Source organism: Vanessa cardui, chromosome 20 (assembly GCF_905220365.1).
Source record: "Vanessa cardui chromosome 20, ilVanCard2.1, whole genome shotgun sequence".
Taxonomy (NCBI): Eukaryota; Metazoa; Arthropoda; class Insecta; order Lepidoptera; family Nymphalidae; genus Vanessa; species Vanessa cardui.
In genome coordinates this window covers 11990710-12007350 of record NC_061142.1, presented here as the reverse complement: position 1 = coordinate 12007350, position 16641 = coordinate 11990710, and the positions used below count along the sequence as shown (strand labels likewise).

The following is a 16641-nucleotide window of genomic DNA, read 5'->3' as shown; positions in this document are numbered from 1 at the left end:
GTCTGGATAACACCCACTCAACATTATATTCTACCGGCAAATGTGTTCTTATGTGTTCTGGATTGAGGAAAAAGTGGGCCAGTGGAATAACAGGCACAAGGTAGATAACATCTTAGTTGTCATGTCATAAGTTACGATTTACATACCCTACAGTGCCAATGTCTACAGGTGGGTGGAACCAATTATCATCATTAAGCAGTTCTTCTGCATAATTAAAAAATATAGGTATATATAGATATAATGAAGGTATTTTACCGTGAGTGAAGGAAGTTCCAGCAGTTCCATTAAGAAGGTTTGTGGAAGGCCGCCATCGAAATTCTCAACGCATTCCACGTACAGCGAATCCAAACTCTGATTTGCAACTGTACAATTTTGCAAATGGAATGGACGACCTGTTTGAACGAAACAATTAATAATAATGATGATGATAACAATGTCATAATATTTTACCACTCGCTAAGAAGATTAAAGGTAAATATTTAATTGTGTGATAAAATCATTAGCCTATTTATGGAGATTAGATGATCCCAAAAGTCAGCTCATGGTGAGTTTAATGTGTCATATATCCTGAAGCATATGATAATGTCCACGGCAATTTTAAGCCCAGAAACTGCAAATGTAACTCGTTTTAAATCATGTGCTCACGCGTGACTTATGCAAACACTCTTAATAAAAATCATATAATCAAATCAAAATAAGAAGTATGTACCAATAACATATTTATGGTTGATAGCAGTACCTAACGAGCAATGGCAAGAAGTCAACCCTTCTAAGGCATTCAAACCATTCCTTTGTCAACCTTATTAACTGCAACCCTCTGAAAAACTTCTTCTGATGCTGATAATAAACCTCCAAGACAAATATGTCAGTCTGTTTAGATCAAACTCTATGCCAATATAAATTTATTATATTAGTCGAAATTTAACCAAATTAATTTCACAGCAATGATAGCGAAGTGAGCATCTTCGATTAAAATGAAAAAGTTCTACCACTGTCTTATTATAATTAAAAAGGTCTTATGTCAAATATAACATGATACGTCTTAAGACTACGAAATAATGTCGAATTTAAAAGTAATTGGTTATTACTCACCGGCAGCAACGAGTTGGAAAAGACAGGGCACCTTCTGCTGCCCAACTGCGTTCTCTCCGTAACAAGCTAGCGTTCCGTACTCCATGTCTGTAGTTGGCGTGTAATTAAGAGTAGACGTGTGCCCGTGACTGCTGTACAATCTAAAAATATAATGAATAGTCAGTATTGTGTTATTTATTTATCGGAATTTTATCAATACGAGTTGATTGACATAAATGTTTTGATCACAGTTAAAAACGATTACATTATAACGAACTCATACGATTACAGTATAAAGATTACACGTTATAGATTTTTTTTTGTAAATATATTTCTATATTACTTTTTGGATACATATTTATTGGCTAAATGATGACTGCCTCGTTTATTTGTGGTTAGATATAAGTCCGGGATAAAAAGGAAAAAGGCTTTTAATGATTTGTAATTAAAAATCTTTTATTTTAAAAAAACATTAAATTATTTTTAAGAACATTTAAAAATCTTTTAATTTTGACCAATTTTGTAGTTCCATTCATCTTACATAATACAACCTTAATAGTAAAATGTCATAACAACAATTACTGTTTGAATAACATAATTCATTTTCAAAATAGTAACATGTACATTTATTTCTTTACCTCGGAGGTACTTCTGTTTGCTCGCCCGAATTGTTGAATGTCCAATGAAAAGAAACAAGGGCAGGATTGGCGTCGACCGAACAATGTAGAGATACCGTCTCGTGTTTCAAAGCGCCAAATAGTTCGTTGTCCCTCCGTTCGGCGCAAACTGGAGCATCTGTATGAAATAAAACAAAATGTAGAACATTTATCACGTATATAGAATATCTGCGTCACAATCTTATATAAAAAAATGAATTGTATGTTACTAAAAATATTAATTAATATATTTCATTTTGGGCACTCCAAAATTAACTTAACTATGGTCATAATTTCGTAGTTCATTGATAAAAAATATTATGATGGATAGATTTGGAAGAAATGAAAAATTTGGCTGGGGCTAACGATACTTTGGCATTCTTACAATACAAATATCCAAATAAATGCGGGGTAAAGACAGCTTTGCCACCCAATGCTGTCCATTACATATGTTCTTGAAATTCATTCGATATTTGGTTATAATCATGGCAGCATTAAAAGTAAGATAAATGAAAACGCGTTGCGTTTGATATTCAAAACTTTTATGATATCGGTGGAGTACCAAATGTAAGAACAGCCTACAATTCCTCAAAGTAACAATTACATTTTTCTTTAATGCCTGTTTGCTATGTCTTATGATCTTTCCTTACTGTGTACTGCTTGAATTACCTACTGGACATTTTATAAAATACTTTAATAAGTATAAGTTTTAGTTCAACATATTATATGAACAAAAGAAAAAATATTTAAAATATGAAAATGTAGTCAAACATCTCAACGAGTATTCCTAACAAAAACGCTATCTTATTGTCAAGAGAACATCTGTCGTACACACTCCGAGCTTTACGTTAAGGTTTCTCAAAGGCGACGAATGTAGGAAAATTATTCCTAACGTAAAGTTATTTGCTTTACTTTCATGTATAGACGTAATATAACAATCAATTTAGGCTCGGCTGGAAAATTAGTGGATCAGATTGGTGGTAGCTTGGTAGTTATTAAATGTATTGTAAAAGTAAGTTTACCAAAACATAATAACAATAATGCATCACATAGTGATATAATATACCTAAGGGGGCTCTTAGCTTTGAATCTCTGGCACTTTACATTTAATGCTATGGTAGTTATGCAACTGGAGCTAATGTCTTCTTGAGAAGTTTCTTTAGGTTAACCTTCCAATATTTTTATTATGTATATAAATATGGGCCATCTGATGATTTGTAGTCATCATTGTAAATAAACATTTCATTCCCCGCCAACTTAATAAACTTAAATGTAAGGTAAGATGTAACGTCCCATGAGCCTGTAATAAAACTCGCTTACTCAACTTTCAAATAAGAACACAATACTACTAAACATTACCATTTGGCGGTAGCATATTTGATGAGTGAATTGTACCAAACGGACTCGTCAAAAGTCTGGTATTAATATTGGAAAATACATTAATAACAAAACGACCTACATTTAAATAACTAACGATTCAAATATAGAATGTGATTTAATTAAAAAATGTATTTTTAACAAAGGAACACTCACTTCCGTGGAAGTTAATCGAACGTCCAAATGAAAGAAATAAAGAGATGCAATCAAATTAGAATCTCGAATCGGAGTTCGAACAACAGCTGAAGGGAATAAAAACAAAAATTCAATTACAATTCATATAATCCAATCACCGTTCAGTAGTACTAATAAAACTGTTATTTTGCCCTTTATATTTGCATCGTCTGTAATAACGCTGAATGTAAAGGACCACGCTGAAGGGTTGGGTTTACGATCGGGATTTCACCAATTTCAAATTTAATATTCATTGACTTATGTGTCTTTTGTATATTTAATTGGAATATCGTTGGACCTTTTTTGTATTATTGGTAAGCGGATGGGCTAATGAGTAATTTGATGATAAATGGTCACTGTTAACCATAGGAATATAAACCGTTCTCTCATCGCCAATGCGCCATCAACATTGGGAAATGTTTGGTCCCTTGTTCTTGTACACTGTCTTGCCTTCAAAACGGAACACTACTGCTATCTGACGAGTAGATCGCTCTACTATAAAGTATTTTTTTTAGTAAATTTGTTTAATGAACGCTTTATATTATGGTAGCTGAATGTGCGGGTTTACTCGCGCAAATTTTATAAAACACTACTACTACTTCCGACTCTCATTGTTAAGAGGGAAGTTTCGTAAATTCTTAGTGGATGTCTACCTGCCAAATTTCACGTTTATAGATGTTATAGTTCCTGAGATTTTGTTATTAATCAGTGAATGGTACAATGCAAGCGTTATATTATGTTTGACCTCCATAAAACAATGTTACGATTCCGGTTTTAATGTAAGTCAGTTTCATTAGAGACGCATAAAGACTACAAGCAATCATTTGTATAGATTTTGTGTAATACACTTGGATAATTTTTTGTTCTTTAAGAAGGCACTATCACATACATAAAGAGAAGTGCACTTGCATCTTGAACAAATTTTACCAGCTTGTTAATTACCTTTAATTAAATAACCAGCAAGAGACTCAGTACTGTAAAACGTATCTATTCTTAACTAATAGTTCTCATGAAAATTAAGGTGACATTATTTGAAACATGGGTTTTTTCTCATTGATATCTAAAGTAAAGAACTATTGGAAACGTGTTTAAAATAGCAATCTTATGCAAGGATAACAAGGACACATAGGAGAACATAACGTCAAAATTTGAATTTTAAACACGATATCTACATATAATACCAGCAAGACGGCTGCAGCTCAAAATATTTCGTAATAATCGTTTTAGGTCGGTCCAACGGGCGTTATAAAATTTTACAACCTATTCGTATGTCTGCGTTGAAAGCTGATAATATAGCATTGTCCAGAGAAGTGCAGGTTTGAAGGCATCTAAGGGCCTATCAGCTGGTCTTAATGGTATCGTAAGGAATTATAGCTACCGTTCTCTCATTTAGAAATATATTTTTCGTGTAATCATGTTTTATTCATTTTATTGTAATATTGGAGATCTTACAAATAATTTAATTCATAAAATAAAAATATTTTATATATAAAAGATTAGTAGTCACCCGCGACTTTGCTCGCAATTTAAGGTGTTTTTTGTCAGGCAAAAAAGTACCCTATGTCCTTCCACGTAAAATTCAATTCAGCGGTTTGATCGCGAAAGAGTGACAGACAGAGAGAGAGAGAGAGAGAGAGTTACTTTCACATTTATAATAATAATATCGATTTGTAAATTATAAATTATTTTTAACCTTTTGTTATTTGCATGGAGTCGTGAGAGTCGAGATGGCCCAGTGGTTAGAACGCGTGCATCTTAACCGATGATTGCGGGTTCAAACGCAGGCAAGCACCGCTGATCCAAGTGCTTAATTTGTCTTTATAATTCATCTCGTGCTCTCGTGATAGAAAACATCTTGAGGAAACCTGCATGTGACAATATTTCACAGAAATTCTGCCACATGTGTATTCCACCAACCCGCATTAGAACAGCGTGGTAGAATATGTTCCAAACCTTCACCTCAAAGGGTGAAAAGGCCTTTAGCCCAGTAGTGGGAATTTACAGACTGTTGTTGTTGTTGTATTTGCATGGATCAAAAATTCATGTCCACAGTTTACCTTCTCAATAATTTGACACCGAATATACCAATTTATAGGTGACAACTATCAAGACTACCGGTAAGTCTCTCAGGAACATATCTATCTAAGTTTCCTGTTTATTAGTTAAATCATCCAATCGTGAATTTCCCCGCTCCAATAGAAGCTTAGGTCAGTTCAATATGACATGCAAATATTTGCTGTACATCTTTGGTGCAGCAAATTGGACATCACATACATTAACCGATCCCAATGTAAGTAGCTAATGCCAAGTGCGTTGCGTAAAGCACTTGTTTTATGGAAAATCAGAAGCAACGAAGGTAGCACAAACACCCAGATCCAAGGCAACATAGAAAACTAATGAACTTTTTCTGCATCGACTAGGTCGGGAATCGAAATCCGGAACTCAGAGTGGCATACCCATGAGAACTGGTGTACACTCTACTCGACCATGGAGGTCGTTAATAAAACGCACCATAAGCTGTGAAATTAAAATTATGCGCTATACTCCGCTGAGTTTCGTTCGGCCTCTCTCTAGTTCGAAAGATGTCTAACTTTTAAAAATGCTTCTCGCTTCTTTGTCGGATAAAAGTGGTGTTTTAAACTTTCCTCGTTTCCTATAGTATTTAAGTTTTTATGTCGATGAGAAAAAATATCTCATATTTCAAATAACATCATATTAATACCTTATACAGTTAATTTGTCTGGTCTGTCTAGACCGAATAAAGTGAAAATTTCATATTATGATAGCTATAAGTTTCAAAACAGACACAAGTTACACACTATGTTTTTGATTTAGTATAATAATATAATCAGTTAAGTCAAAAATATACCCAAATAATTCGAATGTATATTATATCGAAATATTATTTTCCGAATTAAAATTCGATATTCACGGAGTGGAATAAAACAAAATAAAAAATAACATGGACACAAAATATTCACATATTTAGTAGGCAATGATTAAATAGTGAGAAAATAATTATTATTTAATATTTATCCGGCTGCTTTATGGTCAGTGGTATTAGACATCTCTGCGCACTAACGAAGGCGTTAACGCCTACCTTAGAAACTAAGATGTCATATCCTTTGCACGGAATACAACAATATCACTGCATAGTATAAAACAAAGATGCTTTCTCTGTCCCTATACTCGTATATGCTTATATCTAATTGATGCGGTTTCTTGTAGAGAGAGTTATTCGAGAGGAAGGTTTTTGTATATAATACATGGACAATATAGAAAAGAAACACTGATAATTTTAGAAGATTCTAATGTGATGTCGTAAAAAAACAAATTCTGTAGTACGTTTAGTATCCGGCTGATATCTATAATAGAGTAAGTTTACTAAAAGTGCAATAAATTTATCGTTATTAGTATGATATGATTTGGTATGTGCATAATCGCATTAAACGTATAAATGACAATTACAAGGATATCACTATAACCGCAAAACGAAACGGCTGTCTCATAATATTAACAACGATATTTCATTTTCGGTAATATGCATGCGCTTTCTGACAACAATTTATGATTTTCTACAACCCATACTCGAAAAGCATTGCTGTCGTTTTTAAACGGAGCATCTAAATGAACGTTTAATATTAGTTTGCTTAAATTAATATTGAAATTTTCATTATTTAAGTACACTTTTAAAGATTGGAATGTAGGAAAACAACTACAACAACAGTCTGTAAATTTCCCACCAATAGGCTAAAGCTTCCTCTCCCTTTAAGGAGAAGGTGTGGAAAATATTTAACCACGGTGTTCTAGTGCGCGTTGGTGGAATACACATGTGGCAGTATTTCTATGAAATTAAACACAGGTAGGTTTCCTAACGATGTTTTCCTTCACCGCTGAGCTAAATTATAAACACAAATTAAGCACATGAATATTCAGTCATGCTAGTCTGGGTTTGAATCCGCAATCATCGGGTAAGATGCACGCGTTCTAACCACTGGGCCATCTCGGCTCGTGTAGAGAAAACACAATTAAATTACTATATTATATCTTTCATGAAAACCAAAGAGTACCAACATATACAAAACTATCGTTCCAAAAATATCCATATTTGTAAATAAAATTAAACTATAGTTAATATGAAATCAAAATGTATTTACATTGAAACTAAAATATATGTAAATAAATGAATTCAAAAAATACATTTCAAAACAAATCTAATTTAACAAAGGAAAAAAGTTCGATTATTTTGGTAGTATCACTGAAAGCAATGTTTATTTTTATCCTGACTTAATTATTTAATACTAGTTTTTACCTAGCGACTTCAATTGTGTATTATGTGTTAATTCATTCATCCAGGTTTCAAGTATAAAAAAGTAACACGTGTAACCTTCAGATGCAACTTAATCCTATACGTAATTTCATAAAATTCGGCGCAGGGATTAGGTCGTGAAGGAATAATATACATACCTTAAAATAACTGCCTATAAGTTGTGACCACCTAGCTATCAAAAAATGTAAATTTTTACTATGTTAAATGGACAATGTATTGACTGTATAAACATTTCATCAATAATTAATTCTAGCTATAAAAAGCTCAAGACATTGAAGCAGAAAAAAAACCACCATACCATAAAATAAGGAGAAGGTATAAAACTTTTTACAACATGTTTCCTGCTAATTTGTGTGGGATGTTTTCCTCAATAAATATAAATAATAAGAAGAATAAATAGACCAGTGCAAAATTGCCAAATGACATTATCTCCGTAACTATTTAACCATTCCTTACTAATATAATACTTCACCAAACTTCCACAAAGCCGTATTATAAAGTGCAATTATAATATGAGTCTCCATGATACATAAAAACACATATACAGACACACACACACACAAGGTGCATAAAAGTAACTATTACTTTAGCTCACTACTTTGAATGGTTAATAATTTCTTTTGGGTTTTGATTTTTATTATTGTTTTTACTTTCGGTTTTTTTATCTTTTTCATTCACTTTTAAAATAAGAAACAAATTTTTAACCTAACATCTGGGAAGGAATTGAGTTCCAAAACACAGCGAAAGCTAGTTTGGAATTCAGGGCTGACATTATATAATGTAAACAAAACTTGTGTGTGAAATAAATAAAAAGCAAATACTAATTTTGACCCTACTAACATAAAATTAAATAAATATATCCTTGACATAAGTTACAAAAATATATCGTACCTACACGCACACACACACACATATATATTCAACAAAGGGTATATCACAATGCTGGCTTAACAACACAACCGCATAAATTACAAGAACGAAACCAAATGTAAAGGCTATAATGGCTTTATAACCCTCAATTAAAATCCTCAGGAATAATTTTATTATTAATAAGGAAACATTCGAAACCTTTTAATTAGTAACTCACATTAATCTGAAATAGCTTTATTCAAACTATCATTAACCAATATTTATACTTTAGTTCAAGGACTGTATTAATTTATTTTCTATTTTAAGTTTTTTGTAATATACTAGGGCCCTGGCTTCGCACTGTTGCAAAATTGATACTAAATATTATACAGAATTTGTTTATTTCCGATATCACATGAGAAACATCTAGAACTATCAGTGTTAATTTATTATATTGTCCATGTATTATATACTTAAACTAAATATACTAAAACCTTTCTCTCAAATCACTCTATACATAAAAAATCCATTGCGTAATTTTATAGAGCTAAACATATATAGGGACGGATAGTAAGCGACTTTTGTTATATTAAGTCCAATTGTAACTGCTATAAAAATCGGTATTGTTTATTAATAAATAATTATACATGATTTGAGTATCCGTTCCTCTTTGTATAAACCGGTCGGGTTAAGTACTACCTACTTGTCAAATATTCTGGTGACTTAAAACAATATTTATTTTCGTCCGGTTTGATAAATATTCAGTTGATTTTCCGTTCAAAGGAACATAGTATAGTGCGACACAAATTAGATGTAGTATCGGAAAATGCAATGTAATGAAAATGAAACCGATTACTGCCGATTTACATAACCAATAGAAATAGCTCCCTCTCGCACCATTCGACGCTATTCATCGCTATTACATCACATACGTTTGTGCAAAGATCATAATCGCATAATAAATAAATATTGATAATTTGGGATAGCATACTCAATTCGGATGTGATCGGTTTTACGAATTTTGCCGATGCTACATCTAAGTTGTGTCGTTAAAATTTTCCTCTTTATTATCATGACTTGTATTGTATTTCAAGTATTTAATTTTTTTATTAAGATATAAAATAATGCATTCGAAGAGAGTCTCGTTTACAATGAGTAAGTTAAAATGAAAGCTCCTCGAGCATAATGGAATTAGCAGTTCAAGTCTAAGGTTTCGGTTCTGGGAAAGAAAGTTAGAAGGGTCGATTCGTGACACTCGATACCCTTTTGAAAGTACAGGAAGTTAAATTTAAAATACTTCCTTGTTTAAAATACAATATCGTTTCTTTGATGTATTATGTTTGAACTGATAGTCTATTATCATTACAACAACAGCAACAACAGCCAGTAAATTCCCCACTGCTGGGCTAAAGGCGTCCTCTCTCTTTGAGGAGAAGGTTTGGAACATATTCCACCACTCTGTTTCAATGCGGGTTGGTGGAATACACATGTGGCAAAATTTCTATGAAATTTGTCACATGCAGGTTTCCTCACGATGTTTTCCTTCGACGTTGAGCACGAGATAAAGACAAATTAAGCACATGAATCAGCGGTGCTTGCCTGAGTTTGAACCCGCAATCATCGGTTAAGATGCATGCTTTCTAACCACTGGGCCATCTCAGCTATTATCATTCGTTTTGTCTAAATATATATGTTTTTGTTTAAGTAGAAATTATGTATGATATGTCTTGTGACTACTAAATTTTTCAATAAAATTGTATAGGTAACAGTTTCATTCTGTGTAAAAGATAGGGGGATTGGAATGAGCAACCCGATCTAAAGTGATCATCACCACCCATATACACTGGCACTGTAAGAAATATTAAATAGTCTTTGCATAAGACGAAGAGGCCATAAATTTTTGAGTTAATATATTATATCCCTTGTTAGTTATCCTGGCTCGATGAAACTGCAACGCCAAAATCATAAAAAATGCTGTTTCGTAGTAGAATATCTGGTGATCTGGCTGTAACTATCCAGACGACCTTGCAATATGCCTTAACACCTAGTAATTCATTTTATTTTCGTCTATATTCATAAGTAGGTCTTATAATGAGTCTATCGCTTTTGAATTTTTCAAAGCGAGTTAATCATGATTTTATGAATAAATCTGTAATTCGACAAGATCTCATTATATTTCTTTATCATCCAATGAATGTCTAAATTGGTCTCATTAACCATTCCAACTATATCAAGCGTCGATGCATTTTTAACCTTAATTCAATAGAGATAAGTAATACTTTAGCTCATACTCACATCTGACTAATAGTGACACAGGATTGCTTGTTCCTTTGCCTTCACTATTCGCAGCCATACACGTATAGTCGCCGGCGGCAGCTCTAGTGACACTTTGAAGTACCAAGCTTTGAGCACTCAGTATCACACCGAGGGCTTCGTTGTGGAAGATCTCAGTATTCTAGACAAAATATTTCACATTGCTTAAAATACTATTATTTATGTTATAGTGAATAACAATACAATTATAGTTAATGTATACAATTAATAATTGAATTGCTAATGAATAAGAGGCTTTAATGTTAGTTAATACATGATTACAGTAATTCATGTGTATGTTTCTAAATAATATGGATCGTTAGTTAATACTAAATTTAGATTTTGTATAATTTCGTAGAACCATGATTGCAGCATTTAAATTTATATACTATATACTATACTATGAGTACCTTGTCAACTCTACTGAAATAAGTAAAAAGAAAAGTTTTGGATCTCAATTGCAGCATCAACAGATCCAATTAAACACACACAGGGTCATCATAATCAAGGAGTAATATACACACATACAAAACAAGTATATATAAAGATAACATTACCTAGCTCAGATAATAAGGCTAAAAATGTTATGCATTTTACTCCCATAACATTTTTGATCACTTTATAATTATGCTTGATTTATAGTCAACTAACGGAGTCCGTAATTCAGTGACAAAATTATACACAATTAACTCAATTGGTTTTTTAGATAAAATTTATGAATACAGTTTAAAGTCTTGTGTAAAATGTAATCATTGTGCAAATTCATAACATTCTTCTACAATTATTCAAATTATAATCTATTGTAATGAGACGTTATCAGTATTAGCTTTTTAAAAATATTTTACATCTCAATTTTTTATGGAATTCATTCCATTGTATAATCTCCTTTACGCTTTAAATAATAAGGCTTAGATTCGTGTAAATATAGTTGTGTACTCACGTCGTGAAACCAAACAAGCCTGTGTGTTTTCGGATTAGCTTTGACCGTGCATTCGAAGTAAACATCGTCCCCTTCCTTTATTTCGTCAGGGTTGAGATTGGATCCCATCTTGAGGTCTACTATTGGTACATCTGTAACAAAAACAGGGGTTAATTTGGAGGAATTTGGTGATCTTAATATATATCGCTAGCAAATTAGATCTAAAAGTTGAATTATTCCTTGATTTTTTTTTTCAAATAAGTGATTATTATACCTACATGGTTCCCATTATTGGAGGTACAAGCACAGACGCACTCTCTAATCCCTGATTCTCTGATGAGATGGCAAATCCAATACGATTTAACTGCTTCTTAGGGATAACATGATGGTTACAACCATTTCCAACTATAAGAATGCTAATGAAGTTTTGGCGGCGAAAATCCCGATTACTTTAATATCGAATGGTGATTGAAACCAGTACTAGGGGTTGGCTGGATCGGGTCTCTAGTAATGGATTTACTAGAGCAACGAGGTAGTTATAGAATACATATCTCAGTTTTTCAATTATGTAGAAAGTTTTCATAATATTTCTATCCATTGCAGAACAAAAATATATGCAAAATGTAAGTAGAATTTAAAAATAAAACTTACTCGTGTTGAACTAATTCAAATAAACTCCTTATCGTAAATTAACTATCAGATGTAATTTAAATAATTTTTCTTCATGAATAACTTCATTTGTAAGGAATTTTATTAATGCAAAGAATTCGAGTTTATCTTAAAGAGGTTCTACATCTCTGCCCCTCGTTTGCTGTACCTACGTGTCGTTCTCAGAGATTTATTAAAATCCTCCTTTTCAAGCCTGCGACGCTACGGCGGCGCTACGACCCTTAAAGATTTATTCGCGATAACTTAAGATGTTTTTTTAAGATGCTCTGAGATTTCACTGTCACGCTCGACTTCAATTTTTGGTTTTAAGTTATGTATACACTAGTTCTCTTGTATAATATGAGAATTGTGTAAAAAATTATAAGTATCGTGGTTAAGCTCAATTAAAATAAACTTAAAGCAAATCTTATGAAAAACAATAATACAAGGAAATTTAAGAATATTCAAAATTAGTGCGAAAGAAATTCTATTTTGTTTATGAATTCGCGTATTTGTATGAGATGAATCTTCTATTCATTATGATTTATTTAACATTATTTCCAAAGCAGTAAGTATTCATTAATTAAAATATTCATTGAATAATGTTTCCATGACAAAACTATTAGTATTATTAAATATATACACGACCACGTATTTTGAGTAGCGCATGTAATTTCGCCAAGCTGAGTAAAAATAGCATTAAACTTACAGTGTACGTTGAGTCTCCACTTGTCTTCTATGGCTGAATCTGGTATGTGCTTGTTCTCAGCACGGCACGTCAAAAATTTACCATCGTCTTCCACGCCCGGGACGAGACTCAGGACGCTGAGAGTCTCGTTATTCTCAGAAAACTGACAAGTCAAATATATTATGAAATATGTAAAGATATCTAATAAAAAATTGAGAATGAATTCTAAAATTAATTAACGAAATATTTTTTATACTATATATATATACCTTAAATTTGATATTAATTTCAAAAGGCCGAATCTTATTTTTAATAAGAAGTAATTGATATTTGATTTAGACGAATTATTAGACGCAGATCGACTTACTTGCTTAAATAATAAAGAAACTAAAATGTTAAATATTTTTTTCTGATTTATCACAAGATATTAAAAAGAGAGGAGGGGATTAATTAATTTCAGAAGCTTATTTCCATTACTTTAAAATATAAATTCATATTTATATTCAATATAAAAGATGGATTTATAAAATCAAATACGTAAAGAATAATAAAAAAGAGCTGTATAAATTCATATTAAATGTTTTCCAGCTTAACAAAATAAATGAATCCCTACATTACATAAAACGATACATTTGCAATATTTTGATTCATTTTGTAAACAAAAAAAAAAATGAAACGTTTTAAAAATACAAATAATGAATGCTCAATTCCCATTCGAAATAAAAAATCACAAGTATCAACAAAACAATAAAAACAAAAGTAACCCTATCAACGAAACAATAACAGAACAGTTATACTTCTTAAAATTAGGTAGAATATAAAGGTGACGACAACGAGGCTCTGTATCATAGCGATCTCGCCTCGAAATTACTTCCAAAAAATATAACGGAGACAAGAACGGCATTATTACAGCAGAAGAAAAATTGAAAAGAATCTATTAATTAGAGGACAAAAGGATCGTCGAATGGACAAAGGGCTTACGTTTTTCGCCATCCGTTTGAGTTGCCTATTGTTCTTCCACCATGTGACAGTTGCCTCGGGGCGAGAACCCGTAGTCTTACACTCAACTTCGTATCTTTTATCCGCCGACACTTGCTTCTCCTTGGTCAATATGTTCACGGTTATCGGTTTCACTGTTGGAGAAATGAGATTTATTGTTCAGCTTCCGTTGTGTATTGCTTCGCATCCTCATTGTATGAAAGGGAATATTTACTTGCGAATGTTTGCGTAAAGGATTTATAGAAAATTCGTATTCGATTTATAAATGTACGACGTATTTCGAAATGTCTATTTCTACGGAGAAAATAGAACTTCAAATATGAATATTAAATATGCTTTTTTTTAATTTACTTATTTTGTTTGACATATTATTTCCAAGTATATTTGATATACTCTTTCCTGATAAAAAACGTTATAGAAAATGATTTAATGAGATATAACCCGATTATCATTTTTAACAATCTTCTCGAATTAATTCCCGGTAATTCGTTTTGAAGTCGAAATAAAACTTTAACATCGAAAATATTAATATGAAACGTAGAATAATATAACGTATAACTGCTTCATAATGAATTAAAAAAACATTAATTCTAGTGACATTATTATTGCTACATCACAACTTTATCAATCAATATACTTTATTTAAGGAGGCTTTTACAAGCACTTTTGAATCGTCATTTAATTTTCATTTAAGTGAAGCTACCACCGCTTTAAATGCAGCTTAAAATTCTATCGAGAAGAACCGAGAAGAAAGTCAGTAGGTCCACTTTCAAAATTTTAAAGTATAAAGTTATTTAAGAAATTTAATACAATTACACATATATTTTTCAACAAGTATTAGCTCCAGGTTGTTTTATCATCATTATCTTTTGGGTACTCACAATTGATGTCCAATATCAACACTTTGGTTTCAGGTGGTGCCAGATTAGTGTTCGACGCTTGACAAACAAGTCTTGCGTTGAGGTGTTGTCTGCCAACGTTCGGGAACGTCAGCGTGTTTACTGTGATTCCCTCTTTTCTCTCTTCATACGAATCATCTATCACAACGTTCTCCAAGTACCACGTCACTCTCGGCCTTGGTATACCTGTTGGTTTAAAATTCACTTAACATTACGCTTACCTCAAAATTGTATCTTAAACTATTAGTCACCCGCAGCTTAGCTCGCGTTTTAGTGTGTTGGTTGTCATGTGTTAACCAAAAAAGTAGCCTATGTCCTTTCTTGGAGATCAAGTTTGCTTTATACCAAATTTCATCAAATTCTGTTCAGCGGTTAGGACGTAAAAGAGCCACAGACAGACAGAGTTACTTTCACACTTATAATGTTAATAATATAGATTGTGGAGTATTGAAATTTTTATTTCTAATTAGTCTTATGCTACAGAATAACATTTTGAGGATTGAGTTATCTTTGATTCTTCTTTTAAGAGATAAAGGTTTTAATAAAAAGGCTATGTTTTTTTTCAACCGACTTCAAAAAGGAGGAGGTTATCAATTCGTCAGTATTTTTTTTTTTTTTTTTTTTTATGTTTGTTACCTCATAACTTTTTACTGGGTGGACCGATTTTGATAATTTTTTTTTGTTTGAAAGGTAGTGCTTCCCTTGGGGTCCCATTTTTTTTAATTTTTTTTTCCGATGATGGTATCCGTATGAAAACGAAATAAGTCTTAAATTTGCATTATGTATATGCGCGACAAATAGGTGAATAACTCAAAATCACGTAAACCAATTTCGATGATTCTGACCGGCTCCAAATATAACAATAACTATAACTACGTTATATAATCGTAAATCGACTTTAAGTAGTCTAATATTTTTCATTTCATTTTACCTAGGAGGACTCTCAAAAATATCTTAAATATGCAATTATTTTTATTACTTTTTAGTGCATTTTAATTTGTTTTAAAATACTGTTTTGTTTGAAGTCGGTTTTTCTTTTTGTTAAAATTTTATTTATAATTTATCATGGGAAGTCAGATATGCAGCTAGGTCACGTGATAAGTGATCACGTCCATATAGACATTGGTTCACATTATTTACACCGTCAATGCGCCGCCAATCTACTCAAATCGATTGACAAATAGCCCTATCTCCTCCCGTGGTATGAAATAAATATTGATACAGAAAAATTAATGCTGGCTATTCTATGAAATATATAACTCGCTTTTCTCCTATCCCAATCTAAATTTAAATCCAATAATTACACTTGAAAGTAAGGTCAAATTATCATTGATAGAACCAAGATGAAATCGTGGGCGGAAATGATGGCTTCAAACCCTATCAAGCACCAAATTGAATATTTACGTGTGTTTACTTTTTTATGGTATAGGTTGGCGGACGAGCATATGGGCCACCTGATGGTAAGTGGTCACCATCACCCATAGACAATGACGCTCTAAGAAATATTAACTATTCCTCACATCTTCAATGTGCCACCAACCTTGGGAACTAAGATGTGATGTCCCTTGTGCCTGTAGTTACACTGGCTCACTCACCCTTCAGACCGGAACACAACAATACTGAGTACTGTTATTTGGCGGTAGAATAACTGCCACCAAGTAAAGTATTATTCATATCTCAATGGTTAGTAAAGTTATTGTAAATAAAGTTGCATTAGT

General features: G+C 32.2%; 1 protein-coding gene across 1 annotated transcript in view; it reads right to left on the bottom strand.

Annotated features, from left to right (window-relative positions):
* Positions 1–16641, bottom strand: part of LOC124538206 (hemicentin-1-like) — a 314256-nt gene that overhangs the window by 12956 nt on the left and 284659 nt on the right. The window contains exons 8-15 of the mRNA XM_047115179.1: positions 14906–15109; positions 14007–14158; positions 13047–13188; positions 11711–11841; positions 10753–10912; positions 1710–1866; positions 1093–1232; positions 256–392 (exon numbers count right to left, since the gene is read on the bottom strand). Of these exons, the coding sequence (XP_046971135.1) occupies positions 256–392; positions 1093–1232; positions 1710–1866; positions 10753–10912; positions 11711–11841; positions 13047–13188; positions 14007–14158; positions 14906–15109 (1223 nt within the window). The remainder of the gene's footprint in view (positions 1–255; positions 393–1092; positions 1233–1709; positions 1867–10752; positions 10913–11710; positions 11842–13046; positions 13189–14006; positions 14159–14905; positions 15110–16641) is intronic.